A 17,962-nucleotide genomic window follows, 5' to 3' on the forward strand; every position below is an offset into this window, starting at 1 on the left:
AAAGAAAGAGACTTGGGTTAGAAAGAGGCAGGAGGAAGGGCTCGCCTGAGTGTGGCACTGCTTGGGGGAGGTTAAAGGGGAAAGACAGCACCACGAGCATTTATCAGACTGCATCATGAAAGGGTTAAGAGCAGTTCTAAGTCAGGGATTCCCTTTGGCCAGAAGCAACCCTCCTTGTTCAGGGCCAGCCACCATGAAGTGTATTTTCTCCTTGAAAATGAAAGTAACTCGACCCCCGGTGATCCCCTCCCTCAGGCAAGAGCTTCACCTTGAGCACAGCTCTCCTCTGGTGACCATGCAGGGTGCAAAATTCAAGAATGGTTCCCCACCAGTGGGAATCTGAATTGTTTACACCAGATGAAACAATTAGCTTCTTGTATCTGCAGGGAACCAGTGGGTGGATTTGGTCAGACTACAGCTCCCAGTGACAATGAACTACTGGGGAAGGCTATCAGGGTAAATATTTTTATATCTGGGTAAGGCATTTTGCAGTGATTAGAATACACTCATCCAAAGAAAGCTGATTGTTCATCAAGCAATAAGCAATCAAGACCCTTCATCTTGATGGGAAGTCAAGAAAGAAACAGGAGGGATGCAAACATTCCTAGCTCATAAACATATGGGAAGTTATATTCTTGTAAGCACATACTTCTGGCCCAGGCCCAAATTGTCCCCAAAGTTCAAGGGTGTTCTGTTCCAGGGTTTTTGGTTTGGCCCATTAGACGGAAGGACAAAGGATGAATTCCCCCATATATGGGAGCACATTTGAATTTGAAATTATGGTTCAAGCCTGTCTCTAATTTTCATAAAGAAAAGGAAAAATAAGAAGAGAAAGGTAACATATTAACCACACTGCAGTGTGAGCTCTTTCTTAAAATGTAATCACATCCTTACTGTTAATGAAGTGCTTTTCTGAGTCAGCAGTAGACAAAGGGAGGGTTCGGACCATTTGTTTTGCATCAGAGCAGGTAATCTGCTTATGTGAATAATCATTAGAAAACCCCACAAGAATGAGAAAATATGTTTATTAGAGGAAGAGATGATAGTACAGCTAGCTACGGGGAGAGACCCTCACCCAGTAGATGAGTTTTCTTTAAAGAATAAGAATAGAAAAGGAACAATCATATTGACCAGATGTAACAAACTTTAACACAGAACAGAAGTTTCTATAAAAGTCCCATCAGAAGCAGGCAGCAGGAAACACACAAAAAAGTTATCGACTTAACAAGATTTTGTCTTATTCAATGGTTATCAAAACAAAAATTGGGTTAAACAATAGAACAGCAAATAAAACCGCTTTTAATATATATATATATATATATATAAAAAAATCAAAATTCAAGTACCTTTAGTTATTAAGTTACATTATATACAAATTATTCTTTTTATGGGGAGCATTATGGACATATATTTAACAAAAGGAATTAAACTAAAAAAGATGTTATAATCTGGTTCATAATTACTGTCTCCTAAACATTTTGGCAAGCGTTAAGAAATCATATTGTATAGCCTAGATAAAAAGTGCCTCGGTGTGGTTAAAAAAAAAAAAAAAAAATCAAGCACCTGGGTTACAGTTGTGGTGAACAAACAGCAGAGCTGCAACCAAGCCAGACTCCTAGAGCTGTTGATCGATTTATATACATACAGTGGGGAGAATGGAACCAACAGTAGCAAGGCGACTGAAATACTAATCAGACTGTGGCCCCAGCATTTGTTTCAAGAAATAAAACCTCTGAAACAGGCTCTGTTCATTGTGTGTCATTCTAACAGCCAATATTTCTAGAGGAAGTGAACAGGGCATGTTTGTTGGGAGCAGCGGGAAATTACTCTAATATTAAGAGGGTAATTTTATGTAACTTCTTTTGATTATCAATCTTTATCTCACAGCATTACTCAAAGAAAGACAGTTTTGCTCCTAAGTGGACTAGGAGGTACAATTTCTAAAAATGCAGGAATTGCCAGACTGGATCAGACCAGAGGTCCTACTAGTCTAGTATCCAATAGCTCCAGATACTTCAGAAGAAGATGCAAGAAACCCTGCAGCAGGCAGTTACAGGATAACCTTCCAAAAGAGGAATTTTATTCCTGACCCCCCAATAAGAATCCCTGAAACATGGGGGTTTATAGCCAATATATTCAATTCCTAGTTTGCACATGTAAGTATCTAGCATTAACGGAAGCTGCATGTGTGCACCACAAGGAAAATGGATTACTGTGTATCATTCTTTTAAATTATATTACAGAGGGATGGGAATATTGTCTACAACTATTCCACAGAACTGAGCCAAAACCCTCACTGGAAACGATGAGCCTTTAGTTTCAAGGGCTGAATGAACTGCACCTAACAAATGGTCATTCATTGACAGGGCACGTGGATTCATCTCTTTTAAAGAAAACCTTCTGAAATGCACCTCTTAAAATAATTGAAGAATCAAATCAGCAGAACAAAAGGAGAACAGGCCTATGCAAACCTACTCAGGGATTTTCTGAAGTGATGTGTACACATCTGGAAAAAGCAAACAAGATAAATATTACTGTTCCTTTTGACATAGGGTTTGCTCAACTTTCTTTTGCTGGCTACCATTTTAAACTTAGTAAATAGCCCTTACTCACACAAGCAGTCCCATTGAGTTCAATGGGGCTATTTGTGTAAGGGTCACAGAATTGGGCCTTTTTCAGGTTCCCAGTCTGTTAGCTGTAGGTGTAACAAAATTTACTCATTTGGTGTGAAATCAGCCTAATTTCACTTTGTTTAACTAACATTTAGAGGTATTTGCTACCCATTCGCCTTATGCACAAGAAGAAAAATGCTGCAAAAACTTGTAAGGACTTTAGTTTATGGGTCAGTTGTATTTTTCATTTTAATTCTTCTTCAATGGACAAATGCAAATGCTTCCACTGATATAGTATTAGATCCAAATGAGATAGTACCCCAAGTCTAGTGGGCCTGCTTTGTTTTTTAAACCTACTGAAAGTTCCTTGAAACACTTAAGTTTGATATCTTAACAACCATTTTTAAGGGAGGTTCTTTTTATAGATTTTAACCAAATCAAGGAAATGAATTAGGCCCAGATCCTCCAAGGTGTTTAGGCTCCTGACTTCCATTGAAACCACTGGATGTTAGAAGCTTAAATGTCTCTGAGGATATGGGCCTTAAATTGTACTTTTACTGCATATTACAGCTTGTTTATCTGCACATGACTTTGTACTGTTTGTTTATTGAAACTGCATGTCTATTTTCTTTACAGAAAACACTCAAAGATCATTAGAAAAAAAAAACAAGGAAACTTAAAAAATTTGAGTCAAACAAATGGCCACAGGCTAATTCCTGTGTAGCACACTGCACATATGATATGCAAGATGATACAGGGTTATTATTACTATTTGCACAATGCCACCAGTGTACTAGATCCTTTGCTAGGTGCCAACTGTGTCCTAGGACCGGGGGATCCCTTCAATAGCCTCATACATTGGGGTGAGCTAAAGACAAAGTGGCAGCCTTTATTAACAAGGTTCTTGCTTTTGCTGGTTTCAGTCAATATAGGTGTTTCACCCTGCCCTTAGACACATAGTTATGCTCTGAGGCATATCCCACCAAGCCTGCTGCTCTGCTCCTGAGCAGCTGACTTCACAAACTGCTCTGCTGATGTCTACGCATGCCAGAGTATTCAAGGGGAGGGGTGAACAATTGTTATTTCAAGGTGGGTTTTTTAAATGTAGTAACCTATCAGTTTCTGTTGGCCCTGTTGGACAACAGGGAATTTTGCAAAAATTAAGCCTGGACTTGCAATGACCACTGTGCATGGAGCAGGCACTGCTTGCAGGTAGTCTCCATACCAGACAGCACAAGGGTAATGATGGAATATCTGATGCTGAGCTTTCTGCCCTTCCCTGTATATGGAATAGGCAGTACTTTCATTCAGTTGTATACCACTTTACAAGGGTAATGAGAAGATCCAGGATGCTGAGTTTTCCGCACAGACTATCTTGGCGAAGAAAGGGATCCAACTGATCCTATCTTTGCCAGTGCAAACAGAAGACCTCTGGATTATGGCACGATCAAACAATAATCCAGGCTGTCATTTCAAAAGGACATGCATGGTACTACATTGCTTAATACTGAACCAAAGAAAAGTGAATTAATAAAGTTGTGTGATTTTGTGCAGGAAGCGTCTCTATTTCTATTGCCTGAAGTCCAGCATGACAGTTACATCTCCCTTTTAAAAGGGACAAAAAGACTTGGTGCACAGAGAATGCTTAGACTCTATGAAAGAAGATGACAACTTGCAGGATTAAATGACTGAAAAATCCATGCACTATTTAACAGTGAACTTCAAAATCTTCCTGACTTGAAACAGGATGTCACTCCCGCAGCGATGGAACCTCTTTGTTTGCTCACTGGACTCGATCAGCAGGGAGATACTTGCAAGGAGCAGCAGACACATACCCTGATTACATGCACATGCTTTTCACTTACACAACACGGACCCTCAGTCATGAGGGGTAAATAGCGACAAGGGAAACAGAACAATAAAAGGCATGAATCCAGGCTCTGAAATATTCCATTGATTGTACGTGGAGCAGAGGATGAAATAGCTAACTGTGCCGTGCATCCGTAGTAACAACATATGCCTGAAAGAGAATTTTCTGAACTGCAACGATGGAGAGGGGAATTCGAGTGAATACCACCATTCTCTTGATCTACCAAGGATGGTAGGGTATTTTGTGGTTACATTTTTGATAGACACGCTTCTCCTTCCCATAAATACTAACAAACTAAATGATGATCCTTGCCTCCATTTACATGGCCCACAGAGAGTAGATTAGGCTCTGAAAAGCTGCCACATTGAAAGACAAACAGCACCCTAATTATTTCATGTATAACATTTCACGTATAACATTTCACAGAGTCAGTTTGCAACAAATAGCATACTCCTGACTATGGCTGAAATGTCACTATGAAGTATCAGCTGGATAGCTAGAGAAGACACACAGTTACTCAGAATGGCCTTATATTCCCCACCTTGAACTGGGTGGTATATTGGCAGGAACTGAGCTCTATCCACGGAAGGCTGGCTCAGCCAGAGAAGGCTGGGTATCCCCCTATTGTAACAGTTTTATCCCACTCAGTATCTTCTTATCGGACCAATCTAAATCACAGTGTATAAAGTCATAGGAGTCTGTTAGTTAAGAGTATGAAATAATGCACTTTGTGGCATTATGTAGTCCTTTAAAAGGCTCCATCTGCATCATAGAACAGTTTCAGGGTGGGATGTCCCTGTGAAAGCAAGCAAAGTAATAAAAAGGATATTAAATGTAAGTCATAGCACCTTTGGCATTTTTGTCCAAATAGACTTCGACATAGGATGTTGGGACATAACCTTCCTCATCTTCATTCCTCCGGATTCGCGTCCACCCATCGCCTTTGTCTTCCTCTATTACATAGAGCATTTCACCTTCTGTTACTGAAATTGTGCCTTCATTCTGACCTGAGATACAGAGTATACAGTAGTTTAGGATTTCCTGTCCACAGGAGAACATACAGACCCGATTGTGGCAAGCTCAGCAATGGTACTGAAATATACCCTCCTTTAAGCATGAGCAGCATGAATAAGACAGCAATAATTGGGAGAGAACAGCATGTATTCAAAGAACCAGAAGAATGCGACCCTGACATCAGACCTGTAATAGAAAATTTCAGTACAATCAACAAGTAGACACAAGTGCGCCATGAAATTGGGCCTCCACTGAATATCTTTTAATTAGTATTGAATATTTAGCCTTTGCTGTTATTGTGCTGAGATGCAGCTACTAAAGGCCAGTATGTTTATTTACCACACGCAGGGTAAATTTACTAGCCCTTGTGTCTGGCAATGATAGGAGGGTCTGTTCATCTAGTCTACAGCTGAATATGGTACTTGTAAATTAAATAATCCTTGCATAAAATCTATCCCTTGTACGCTGAACAGCTCATTTAATACCACTCTCCCCAACAAACTATCCAGTAGTCTGCAAAGAGCTTGGGAAATAATTTGGATCAACTTTTGCAACCATCAAAATTGCTGGAGTCTTAGCTCCAAATCCCAGGACTCTGCTGGAGCCTGCTCACTCCTAGCATTCTCTGCTCCCCCTGAGCATCCCACCTTGCTGCAGCTTCCAGAGGCTCTTTATAGGGAAATCACCTGATCCCTCTCCAGGCCCTCCAGCTCTGGCAGGACAAGCCACCATGTTACATCCATTTCTGCTCTTCATGACAGGAACTGTCTCTTACTCTATATGTGAACAGTGCATAGCACAACGGGGGCCTCTGGAGGCTACTTGTAATACAAATAAGTAATAGAGAAGAAGTGAAATGGAAGCTGAGGGTTAGTGGTACCTTCAAATGTATAGAGAGCTTTACAGGTTCCTATGGTTGGAAGTGGTTCTTCATCATCAAACTCGTCATCAAACTCTGTCACTGGCACCTTCATTTCACTCTCCTGACTTTGATCCTCTGTGTAACTGCCATCTGGGCTGCTCAAGAAAGGAAAATATACGGCAACTATAGCAACAAGCCTCAGGAGCAGTGTGACAAGGAACATGCACCTGCCGGAAATACTCAGCTGCGGAAAGCTGAAGGCCAAGTGAGTGGCTGCAGTTAGGGCCAACTTGTTAATTTAGATATATCGTCAGAATGTGCCTTTGTCAGTCACTGCATTTCCAGCACGATAGGGGAAGTCAGTTCAGTCAACTCCTCCTGCCAAGGCCTCTCAAATGCATCTCTCACCTACCTTTCACAATGGCCAATGTAGTAGTTCTTTATGCTACTGCAAAAGGGCTTGCTGCATGTTCAGAAGGGCTGTTCCAACAGAAATACAAGGGGGTGTATTGCTCAGTATCCTTTGCACACTGGAAGATGGGCCTAGGATTTTGGGCACTCCCAGAGTTTTTGGGCACCTGGATATTTCCCTTTCTAGTTTTCAGGGTTATTTCCATTAGGAGATACCTCTATAGTGGTGTGTAATGTCTGAAAACATTATATGCACTGAACAAGTGACATGCAATAGTTCCAGTGCAGCCAGGATTAGAAGTTTCCTGAGACAGCCAGCTCACACAAGATTTGCAGTCCAATTTTCCATTCCCAAGAGGTTTGGAGGGGTCTTTACTAGGAAAAGATGGGATTCCATCCAGAGTGTTGCAGCTGGTACCCATCCCACACAATGTCTTTGTCTTCTTGCATATAAATCCAGAGGAACCCCACAGAAGGCAGTGGGAGTTCTCTGGATTTGCACTGGCATAACAGTACAGAAAGTGGCCCCAGTCTTCAATCTGCTTTGCAGGGGCGAAATTCACATCTATTCAGAGGGCCAGCATGACACCTACGCATCACTTACATCCCACTTAATGTCCGAAATGAGACATGACTGGTCAACAGGTCTTGTGCTAACTCTGCACAGGAATGAATTTTACCCTGTGTGCACGTTTGCAAGTGACAGAACCAGATGGGGCTTTAGACCTGTTAATATTATTCCTGGAAAACGCTCACTCTCTTTGCATTTCCCCAATTTTTGCTGTGGCAAATTAGAATTTTCTGCATCAAAGTAAGGAATTATTTTCTCAGAGTGGCAGCTTGCAGTCTCATCATGGATTAGGCTTGTTGCATGCAAGATTTACACATCTATTGTTGAAGAACGGCAGCATCTTGTAAAGAAGAATTTGCCGCTAATGAAACCAAGGGAGATGGAACAGTAACTAGCAAGCTAGTCTGGACAGCTCTGTACAGATACTGTACCTCTCCCGGTCCTGTGCACAGTTATTGACGGCTGAAGTGTTCTGGGTGTCATACATTCCACTCTGCCGTCTGGTCTGTTCAGTCCGCACAGGTAGCCTGCCTTCAACTTCAGCCAGCCAACCCTGCAAACAGAAAGCAACGGGTTTCATATGCCTCTTTAATGCACCAGATAGCCAAGGGACAGAGTTTGCTCTTACTTTGCCCCTTTGGAGATATACCTATCACTTGAACCACCAAACTACAGGCAAACTGTCAACTACTATAAACACACTTAAATTTAGCTTCAAACTGCTGTCATCTGAGGTGAAGGGGAGTAGATTCTGCATTCTAAATCTATATTTAAAAATAGTAATGTTGGCAAAAATGTATAGGCTGATTCAAAACACTGCATGAGTCACACCCCTGCTGGCTTAGCAGCAGGAGTTTACTGGAGCTGGGCTGAAGTGCTGCTGGTCTAGGAACAATGAGGTAAACAGAAGGAACCCATGATAATTTCAGAAACATAGAAGCACCAAAAATAAATCCCTTATTGGCCAAATGGAAAAGGACAATAGTTGGAAGGAAAGGAAAAGCTGTCGGCTTTCAAAGGGGCCTTACAAGCAATGGAGAGTAAAGCAAACAGATGTGACAAGCATCCAGAATTAATTGGCTGTGTGCGTTTAAATCCACAACATAATCTATAGCGCATGGAATGTAGTCCTTCCCTGTCCTTACTTCTGGTGTAATTACAATAGTTTCTGTTTATAATGGGTTCATTTATTCCAACTATTAGTCATACTCCAGAGTCTTTGTATCTTTAAAATGCTTTCTGTTGACAGCAGAGATTGTTCCTTAAAATGTGCTTCATCTCATGGTTTCTGTCCAGCTCTCAGACATTTAGATAGCTCTGTCCATAGATCCTCTTCACATTTACCATAGCAGCTTCTTTAGACAATAATGTGTTTCACAATTGATTTTTTTAAACCTGTTTTGGATTCCCACGAGATCTGGGTGGGGGTTGGCTGGAGATGAAGCTTTTCGTGCCCATCAGTTTTTACCATCAGCAGATATCAGACTGGTGAAACGCACCTTCGGGTGTGAAAAGAATAAACTGGAGTTTTTCCGAGCTCTCACCTGGTATCTATATCTTCGGAGAGGCATTTAAAACCTGATAATGTTGCAAATGCAAGAGTACCAGAGCATTTCAGGGCATTCTCCTGCATTCCCCTGATCTACATAAGCCATTTTCTGTGACAAATTACAGAAAAATCGAGTTGGCTGACAACTGCAGATGAAGGATCCAGGACATATTTATGCTAAAAGGTGTCTGTAAGGCTCCACTTCAACAACATATTTAAATACTGCCTGACTATAAGCACTTACTTAAATCCATCCCTGTTAAGCATGCACTTAAATGTTTTCCTGAATCAGAGCCTATTTATTTAAAGCTACCATCATGACAGTGCATTAGTACTTAAACCCCTTCCAGACCTCAAATTTCTGGGCCTCTAGTCGCAACTTTTCCATATTTTGTCCCAGTTCAGCTAATTTGTGATCCACACTGGCTGCATCTCCCATCTGCGGGTTCTTGATGTAGACATCTTTCATTTTTGTTAAGGCATCTCTGTGAGAAATAAGGAAAATGCAACACCAGTAAGTCAGGCAGCAGCTGGGTGTGTAAATCCTTCTGGAGAAACCAAAAAGTTCCAGAGCAATCATTCTGTGTTTATGGTTCAAGCACAACGGGCTACAGGTGTAACAAAGTGTGGGGAGAAACTATGCCAGGGCTTTTGTTTTGTTTAGTGCCACCCATTTACTAATTAAAGATCTCTCCTTAATGTATCAAAGTTGTCTGCATGGAAGAGAGTTTATAAACTATCAGGCATTGCAAGACCTGGGAATAGCCTTTAGCAACAATTTGTAAGACTTGAGACATTGCACTGTGTATAAGCAGGATTCTTCCACCCTTAGCCCTGGTCTACCCTAGTGGGGGGGGGATCGATCTAAGTTACGCAACTTCAGCTACGTGAATAACGTAGCTGAAGTCGACGTACTTAGATCGACTTACCGTGGTGTCTTCACCGTGGTGAGTTGACTGCTACCGCTCCACTGTCGACTCTGTTTGCACCTCTCATGGCGCTGGAGTACAGGAGTCGAAAGGAGAGCACTCGGGGGTCGAGTTATTGCGTCTAAGGTAGACGCGATAAATTGATCCCCGCTGGATCGATCGCTGCCCGCCAATCCGGCGGTTACTGAAGACATACCCTTTGTCATGTTAAGCCTTACTCCACAAATAGCCCATGGGGTTTTTTCAGTGTAACTAAAGTGGCAGAATTAGCTCTACAAGCAAATCATTTCCAAGAGTGGCACAAGAAAGGTACTGAGCCAGTGTAAACAGGCAGGATTAGATTTAGATGAAAATGAATGGGAATTGGGCATCCAACTAATCCGAGGAAAGGTGACTGTATTCTTGGGTTAGGATATAGGGAGAGTCAAGGTGTGGAATTGTCTTTCATTCACACCCATAGCTCTCCACCCCGCTCTCCCCCGCAAAGAATGGCCTCTGAACTCGCTAGATTGGGGTGGGCAAACTTTTTGTTCTGAGGGCTACATCTGGGTATGGAAATTGTATGGCGGGCCATGAATGCTTGCAAAATTGGGGATTGGGGTGCAGGAGGCGGTGAGGGGTGCAGGCTCCAGGCGGTGCTTACCTCAAGTAGCTCCCGGAAGCAGCAGCATGTCCCCGCTCTGGCTCCTATGCGGAGGGGCAGCCAGGGGGTGCTGCACGCTGCCCCTGCCCCTAGCGCCACCCCCATAGCTCCCATTGGCCCGCAACTGCGGCCAATAGGAGCTGTGGGGGTGGCACTTGGGGTAGGGGCACCATGCAAAGTGCAAGGGCAAGCCCCCGACCCTGCTCCTTGGCTGGAGTGGGGAAAGTCCCGGACCCCACTGCCCAGTAGGAGCTCAAGGCCAGATTAGTTTGCCCACCCCGCACTAGATAAATATCTTCCCAGTCTTAGGGACATATGGAAGTGCTTATATCATCTCTCCACATCCTGGGCTGAATGCCATCCTCGAGAATAGGCTAAAGGCTGGGATGTGGGCATTCCAGTACCAGAATGGAGTGCTAACCAGAAACTCTCGCTCTGCCTACTGCATTGTGTTCACCTTAAGAATATGCAACATAATTTGCTCCTGATAGCAGGAATCCTTGTTTTCCATGATAAAAACCCCAAAATTCTCTGATTAAAAAAAACCCCATAAAAATCTGCATTTTTCCACAATTAAAATGAAATCTGTAGCCCAACCCTGCCGCCCAGGGCTGGCGGCCCGAGTCCCACTGCCTGGAGCTGAAGCATCAATTTCCCATATTCCTGCGTGCACTCTGATGGCAGTGGGTTTTACTGTATATGTTTTTATTTTTTCCCAAAATGTAAAAACTAAAGATTTTTTGTAAAAAGACAACTTCTGCATTTTTTCGCGTTTTTCAGGGGCAAATGGATTTCTAGGATCCCTGCTGATCAGTTTATTTCACATTGCTCCACTGTTCAGACTAAAACTAAATCCAGATCGTTTGGCTTGGTAACAGTGTACAACAGATGGTCCTTAGGTCATGATGTCTAGTTAAGTTATGCCGCATTTTGAGATTGTGTTAAAGGCTACACATTTCATATCAACTCAGGTGCCAAATACCTAGGAACTCAGTGATGGTGCTTTTGAAGCACAATATCAGGAATCTGATCTCACAAAGCCAACATTAACACGCTACACAGCTGTCCTGTGCTCAACTAGAAGGCATGTCCGCAGAGTCAACTTTCATGGCAATGTGTTGCACCTGACCTGAGGCAGGTTGAGGATGAATTTTAAGAGATTTTCTCTGCAGAACAAGAAACATTTTAGGATTCAGAAATGAGTTGATTTTTGAGCCGAGTTCTCATTACTGGTGTGATTCTTCAGCATTGCTCCAGGGATTACTTGAATCAAAGTCCCACGATCCAAGTTATAACTCTTTTTATTTGAGAGGTTCCCACAAAATCTTTGACAATGGCAGCCCTGTATCTGCTTTTGCTTTGTGCATGGAGAAACTGGGAAAAGGAGTGGGTGGCAAGGAAGTGGGATTGTTCTGTGACTGGAGCCTTAAGGGGCATTATTTCAAATTTTAACTCATGTTTTTTTTAATTCATTCTGTGTGTCTCTGACTGTTGCTGTACCTTGCTCACCAATCTTATATCTCTGTCTAATGTAGTCCTCACTCTGCACTGATTTCATGTATGATCTTAATATTAGGTGACACTGAAATCAATTGAAGAAAATTAAGGGGAAAGGGAAATCTATTCAAGGAGAAAAACTATAGCTACCGTATTATATAAAGGGAACATGTGAAACAAAAGTAAACAGCTACCTATAGGCCTCCTGTCTTATTTCCCATTTCTGATATGAAATAGGAATTAACATCCCCACATAACTTATACAACTAAGATGTGGACTGATTTTTAACAGGGTTATCAGATCAAAGTTAAACTCTTTTTTTGTGAAAACAAAAACGACACTGGTTAAAAGGCACAATTAAAGGGCCAATCCTAGCCCAAGATGTGAATGAACATAGGAAGCTGCAAATACAAGCGGCCAGAACTGATCAATATAAATGGAGTCACTTGAAGTACTTGCTTCTCAAGTAGGATAACAAATGAAGTCTCCTAATAACAAATCTGCAAAAGTGAAGAATCATTAGCTCTTCTGCTTCCAGGAAATGGACACCGGAGAGCACAGAGACTTTTAAAATGGGCACTGATGAACAATCTCACACTTTTGTCAACACAGCCCTGCGGATAACAGGTTGTGTTATTAGGAATCTCCCTAGTGCATGTGATTCCTAAGCCTAAAAAATACAAAAGCTTTTGGCTAAGTCTCAAGTGACTATACAGTACTAGGTTAATATTGGATTTTCCCTCTATTGGAGGACTGTATCTTGCATTACAGGGGAATGTGTTTGATAATCTAGGAAGTGTTTTCCATCTCTGTTATAATCCTAAACTCATGAGCAATAACAAGATGCCAGAAATGGAAAGCTTCCAAGGTTGCCGTACACAGGCTTGATAATATTTACAATAAGCCACCTGCTCAGTGCTGAGGGATCTGTGATTTCAGTAGTCGTGAAAGACATGGTGGTTGGCTAACTGAAGAGAGATGGATCCTGTATTAAAATACTGTAAATATCGGGGCAGATTCATATTCAGAGGCAAATACAAAGTATCTACGCCTCCTGCCTGGCTCAGAAGTACACGATTGCTCAACTTAAAAAGACTGTGCCAGAAAGAAAGAAAAACTGTCTGCGGTGGCACCACCTACCCAAGTCACTGAGATTTTTGTGCTTTTGCCTTAGTATCCTGATACAGCAGTGGTGGAATGCACTGCAAAAGTGGGTGGGATAGATAACGAGCAACCCTTCCTTCTGCTCTTTTTGTTTAATTTAGACCTACAGGGAAGGACAATTAACTTCAGAACTTAGACCACAGGGGAATTTTAGCTCGTCTCCTGGCTGTTTTTAGTCATCTAGTGCCCTTTACATCTTCTATTCCAAGAGCATCATATCAAATAGTGATTCACAGGGCATGACTTACTATCTTGTTCTTATTTGTTGCTTGTGAAAGAAACAGCTTACTAGTGATGTTTCAGACACTACTCTTCTGCTAAATGAAAGCCTTTCTCGAATTCTTTATTGTATCGTTAGGCCTACCTTTGATCCATCTCCTTCTGAATGTCTTTGTTTAGCTCATCAACCTTTTGCTGGAGTTTCTTTCTTCTTTGCTCAGGTGGGAGATTGCTGAAGTCCTCTGGTCCTCCCCCCTACACACAGAGTGGGAGGAAAGAAAAAGGCAAATGAGAGACTAAAAAATTCTGGTCCATCCTTCAAAATTCTACTTTGAAAACACCCCACAGGAAAATCTGTGCAAAATCACCATGGTGTGAAGCATTTGCATGCTTTATTTTTAGATCCCTAAAGCCTTGAATAGTTTGGGATGTGGATACCTGAAAAGCATCCCAAAACAACAGTTGAAATCAGCTGGGGAACTCTGGTGCCATTGACTAGGGTCAACCTTTCTAGAGCCAGCAGCGGGACACTAAGCACAGAGGTCTTTCTCTCATGAAACTTGCTCCCTTCCTCCTGCTGTTTGCCATGGTCAGAGTTTCACACCCGTTAGGACTTCACGCAAGATGCACTTATTCAACCAAGCCCGTTTCTGACTACAGACAGTCACTGCTGAGCTATTTTTAGCTTGGCAGTTGAGTGTCGCTATTGATCTCATTCACGGTGGTTTATTTGGCTGCCCCAAGAGGGTAGCTTTTACAGGCCTGTTTAATTTATAGCTCTCTAGTGCCCAGATGCAGTGGGCACTCAGGACATTTTTAAGTGGTCAAATAAAAATGAACCTGGAATTTTCCCTAATTAAGATGCAACATAAACATATGTAATTTGCATGAACTTCTTCCATTACTTGTATGTTATTTACATACTAATAGTTTATTGCTTTTATAAGAAAAAAAGATGACTGCACCAATTCTATTAGCTATGTGGAGGTTCACACAGGGCAAAATTTACCCTTCCCAGAGTAACAGTACAAGGCCTTGTCATCACTTAGATCCCTCATGTGCAGCATGGCCCTGGTGCCAGATACTTGCACAGGGGTGAATTTCACCATCACCGAAAAGCCCTTCTCACCACATGGAATTAGGGGAAATTATCTGAAAAACAGCTAACAAGAGGGTCATACCTGAACCACAGATGGCACTGCCATAGAAAACAGACAGCAGAAGACTGCCAGCCAAGAAACATGGAAGCCCAATGCTAGAAGTTGTGAATCTGTTTCCATCCTGATTTAACACCACACTGGATTTTATCTAACAGAGTTCTATTCTCTACGGAGGCCCAATCTTTCCTGCCTTCCCCTGCTGTGCTGCAGATGTCATCTTCACTGGAAGCACTTGCAAGCTTTTACTCTCATGCTGTGGTTCTGTTTCACCTGCACAACTGTAAACTGCAAACCCACAGCCAGGATATGGCTTCCTCTGGCAACATGGAGATTGTGGGTGCTAGTGCCATAGAAGTAACCTCGATAAAATGGGTAAACCATTTCCCACTCCCTTAGAAGTGCTCTCTGATGTTAAGACTCTCTTGCACTCACTCACACTATAGAAATTTTACCTTTGGGGCTATGCATACAATTTATAACCATACTGTATTCTTTCCAGTGGTTCACGATGGATGCACCATATGTTGAATCCCTGAACCATCCAGCAGGTCTGGTTCTCCTCTCGCTTACACTGGTTTAAATCAGGAGTAATTCCATTAGAGTCACGGAGTTATACTATCAAAAAAAACAGAACAAGAGGGAGGAGAATCAGGCCTCCCATTTCTCATCTGTTTCTGATTTTGTTTGAAACAAAATACCCCGTCTGCCTTCAGACTGCTGCTCCCCTTCCTGGCAGCACAGGATTTATAGAGTAGATAAAACATATGCAGTGAGTTTCCGAGCCTTTATGATTTTTTTTATGGCAGTCCCTGCTTTCTCTGGCAGGGAGATGAGTGGAGGGGCTATGGTGAATGAGGCTGAGGACATCTCAATATTAATAAACTAGCTTTACCCTAATCTAAATTACTAACCTGAATTTATACAGAGGATTTCACAAATGTAATGCCAACAATTCCTTCATACAAAGGGATATTAGGGTTGGGGGGAGGGAAAGCCGACCATGCAAATGCAAATCCAGACAAAGTTCAGCTGGCCAAGCAGCTTACTGATGGCTTGTGATCGAAGTTGCTAGGTGGATTGTGTTAAAATGCCAAATGCTTTCCTCAGAAGAGTGTGATTCAGCAAATACTTTGCCTCAAAAGCAGCACACGGACCTTTTCAGCTGCGCACTGGCTGGGTTCTCCAAGACAGGCTGCTTTTTCCGAGTTGTAGCGAGTGCTGTGTTCTAGACAGAGCCTGTGTGTGTAGGAAGGGAGTGGTGGGCAGTTATAATGGGTCACCTTGCGCTCCCCCCAGCCCTAGGAGGAGCGGGAGCGTAACATACACTGAACAGGTCATTAAGGAAAACTGGCACAACAGCACTCTCACTTCAAGGGACAATGATCTCCCATATCCCTGGGCTTGGTCTCTTGAGTGGAATTTAAGTCCACTTCAAAAAATATTCCCATTTTATGAAAGGATTAGAAGGCAAAATGAATGTGAATGCAAGAAATAACAATGGTTTTACCAGTTAGCTAAAATATGGTACATTCCAAAATCTCATGCCACACCCTGTAATCGTGGACAGATTTGATTTATTACCTCCACCACATCATTAGACTCTACATGCTACAGGAGAGGTCTGTTTTCATTTACTCTTGTTCATGCAAATGTCATTTTCTTTAAAATATTCCCCATCCCCGGTACAGGCATTACAAGAGGTCCATGTATTTTGCCAATGGAATAAAATCATTAAAGATGTACATATCTTCGTACATATCAAGCTGAAGAGTCTGGGGTTGTTTGGAGGACGGGAGGGATATGTAGCTACATGAAAGGCTACAAAAACACACTACTTAGAGGATACACACATGCAACAGACTCCCCCAATGATACCTTAACTGGAAGTCACAAAAGCACTTAACTGAAAAGGGAAAAGCCCTTTTAACATGGGGGTTTAATTCTGAAACCTTCCTCATCCAGAAACTGAGGCCCACACTTGCAGGATCCAAGCACAGCAGGATTAGCAATACGGTGGGCACTAGTAGACAATATTTCAGACCAATGCATTAATGCGGCATAGAACTGCATCCCTGAGACTCAAAAAGAACCCTCACTGAATTCACTGAGTAACTTCTCATCAAAAAGGAGACTCCAACTTCTGACCCAAAAGGGTCAAGTCAACAACCTTTTGCGCAGGTTGGCTATACTTTACAGTACACGCTGCTGCATAGAAAGGTCTGGCTTACACACACAATGCATCAGCTGCTTACTAGTAATATGACTAGCAAATAGAATGAGTGGAAGGACTCTGTATAAACATCAATGGCTGCTAGCTCTGTGGCTTGGTGGAGAAACAAGGTGGGTGAGGTAATCTGTTTTCTTGGACCAACTTCTGTTGGTGAGAGAGACAAGCTTTTGAGCTACAAAGAGCTAAGGACAGCTGGGTTTGTAAGTAACTGAGGGATCTCTGGATCTCTGCCATTTTTCCTTGGGACTGTCATGGGGCTGAAGTATTTAGGTTTTGACTGTGTCTGGAAAGATAATGTCTACATTAAGTGGTGCTTTGCACTGCATCAGTGGAACAGAAGTGCTTGAAATCCCTATGAAGATGCATAAACCCTGCTGCAGGCATTCCAATGGAGGTGAGAAGCCTTAATGGCACAGGATTCTTAGAGGAAGCCACCAGTAAGTCTCTCACCTTGTGACAGAAGTCACCCGTTTTGGGGAGACTTGACGCAGAATGGTGAACACCAGAATAATGGGATGAAAGAAACCTAAAGACCCTGACTGACCAGAAGAAGGAAACCTCCCAAACTAACATCACTAATGAGCTACTGCAGATCCTTTGAGGCTTCCTAAAACTTAAATCAGTCCTTTGTACCCTCCTACATGTTGGCCTGAAATGATTCAGCAAACTATTTAAATTGAATTCTTCTGGCTGGGATCAGGTGTGGCAAGAAAGCCAAGAGAAGTTATCTAAAACATACCCAAGGTTCGGATAACTCTGCCTTAACAGTATGCTGTCTTGGATGTAAAATACAACATCACATCATTTCTTTTCACACATGCTCTTACCCCTTCCCTTTTCAATTTTGCGATGCATTCTCTTACCGTATTTCAAGATATCATTCCGGTTGTATCCAAGACTAGATTTAGGATTCATATATACATGCTCATTTGCAAATTTAAATCAATTTGGTTAAGGTTTATTTCACTTTAATTAATTTCATTGTTAGTTTTTCTGGAGGACTATATAGGGCTGTAAAATGCAGGTAACAATGATTCAGACTTCCAGTGATTATTAGTACCTAAACATGGAAAACACACAATTGATGACCATGTTGCAGTCGGATAAAAGGCTTTTACTTTTCTCTGTATAAAGGGCCACAACACAGCCACAGTAGAGACACTTATAACATTAATTCTTCCATGTATATTTCAGATACAGCAATAGAACTGATTGGTGTAATTTTTGCTA

General features: G+C 42.1%; 1 protein-coding gene across 23 annotated transcripts in view; it reads right to left on the reverse strand.

Moving 5' to 3' along the window:
- The window catches only part of FNBP1 (formin binding protein 1), a 162,190-nt gene that overhangs the window by 3,499 nt on the left and 140,729 nt on the right, over nucleotides 1–17,962 (reverse strand). For 13 of the 23 annotated variants that reach the window (XM_077835597.1, XM_077835584.1, XM_077835588.1 and 10 more), the window contains 5 exons: nucleotides 13,488–13,597; nucleotides 9,242–9,374; nucleotides 7,772–7,893; nucleotides 6,377–6,516; nucleotides 3–5,489 (listed from right to left, as the gene is read on the reverse strand). In XM_077835597.1, the coding sequence (XP_077691723.1) occupies nucleotides 5,311–5,489; nucleotides 6,377–6,516; nucleotides 7,772–7,893; nucleotides 9,242–9,374; nucleotides 13,488–13,597 (684 nt within the window). In that variant the 3' untranslated portion in view covers nucleotides 3–5,310. Of the gene's footprint in view, nucleotides 1–2; nucleotides 5,490–6,376; nucleotides 6,517–7,771; nucleotides 7,894–9,241; nucleotides 9,375–13,487; nucleotides 13,598–17,962 lie in introns of those variants that run through there. The other 10 variants (XM_077835596.1, XM_077835593.1, XM_077835591.1 and 7 more) reach the window with 2 other exon arrangements.

This window comes from Eretmochelys imbricata, chromosome 16 (genome assembly GCF_965152235.1).
Source record: "Eretmochelys imbricata isolate rEreImb1 chromosome 16, rEreImb1.hap1, whole genome shotgun sequence".
NCBI lineage: Eukaryota > Metazoa > Chordata > Testudines > Cheloniidae > Eretmochelys > Eretmochelys imbricata.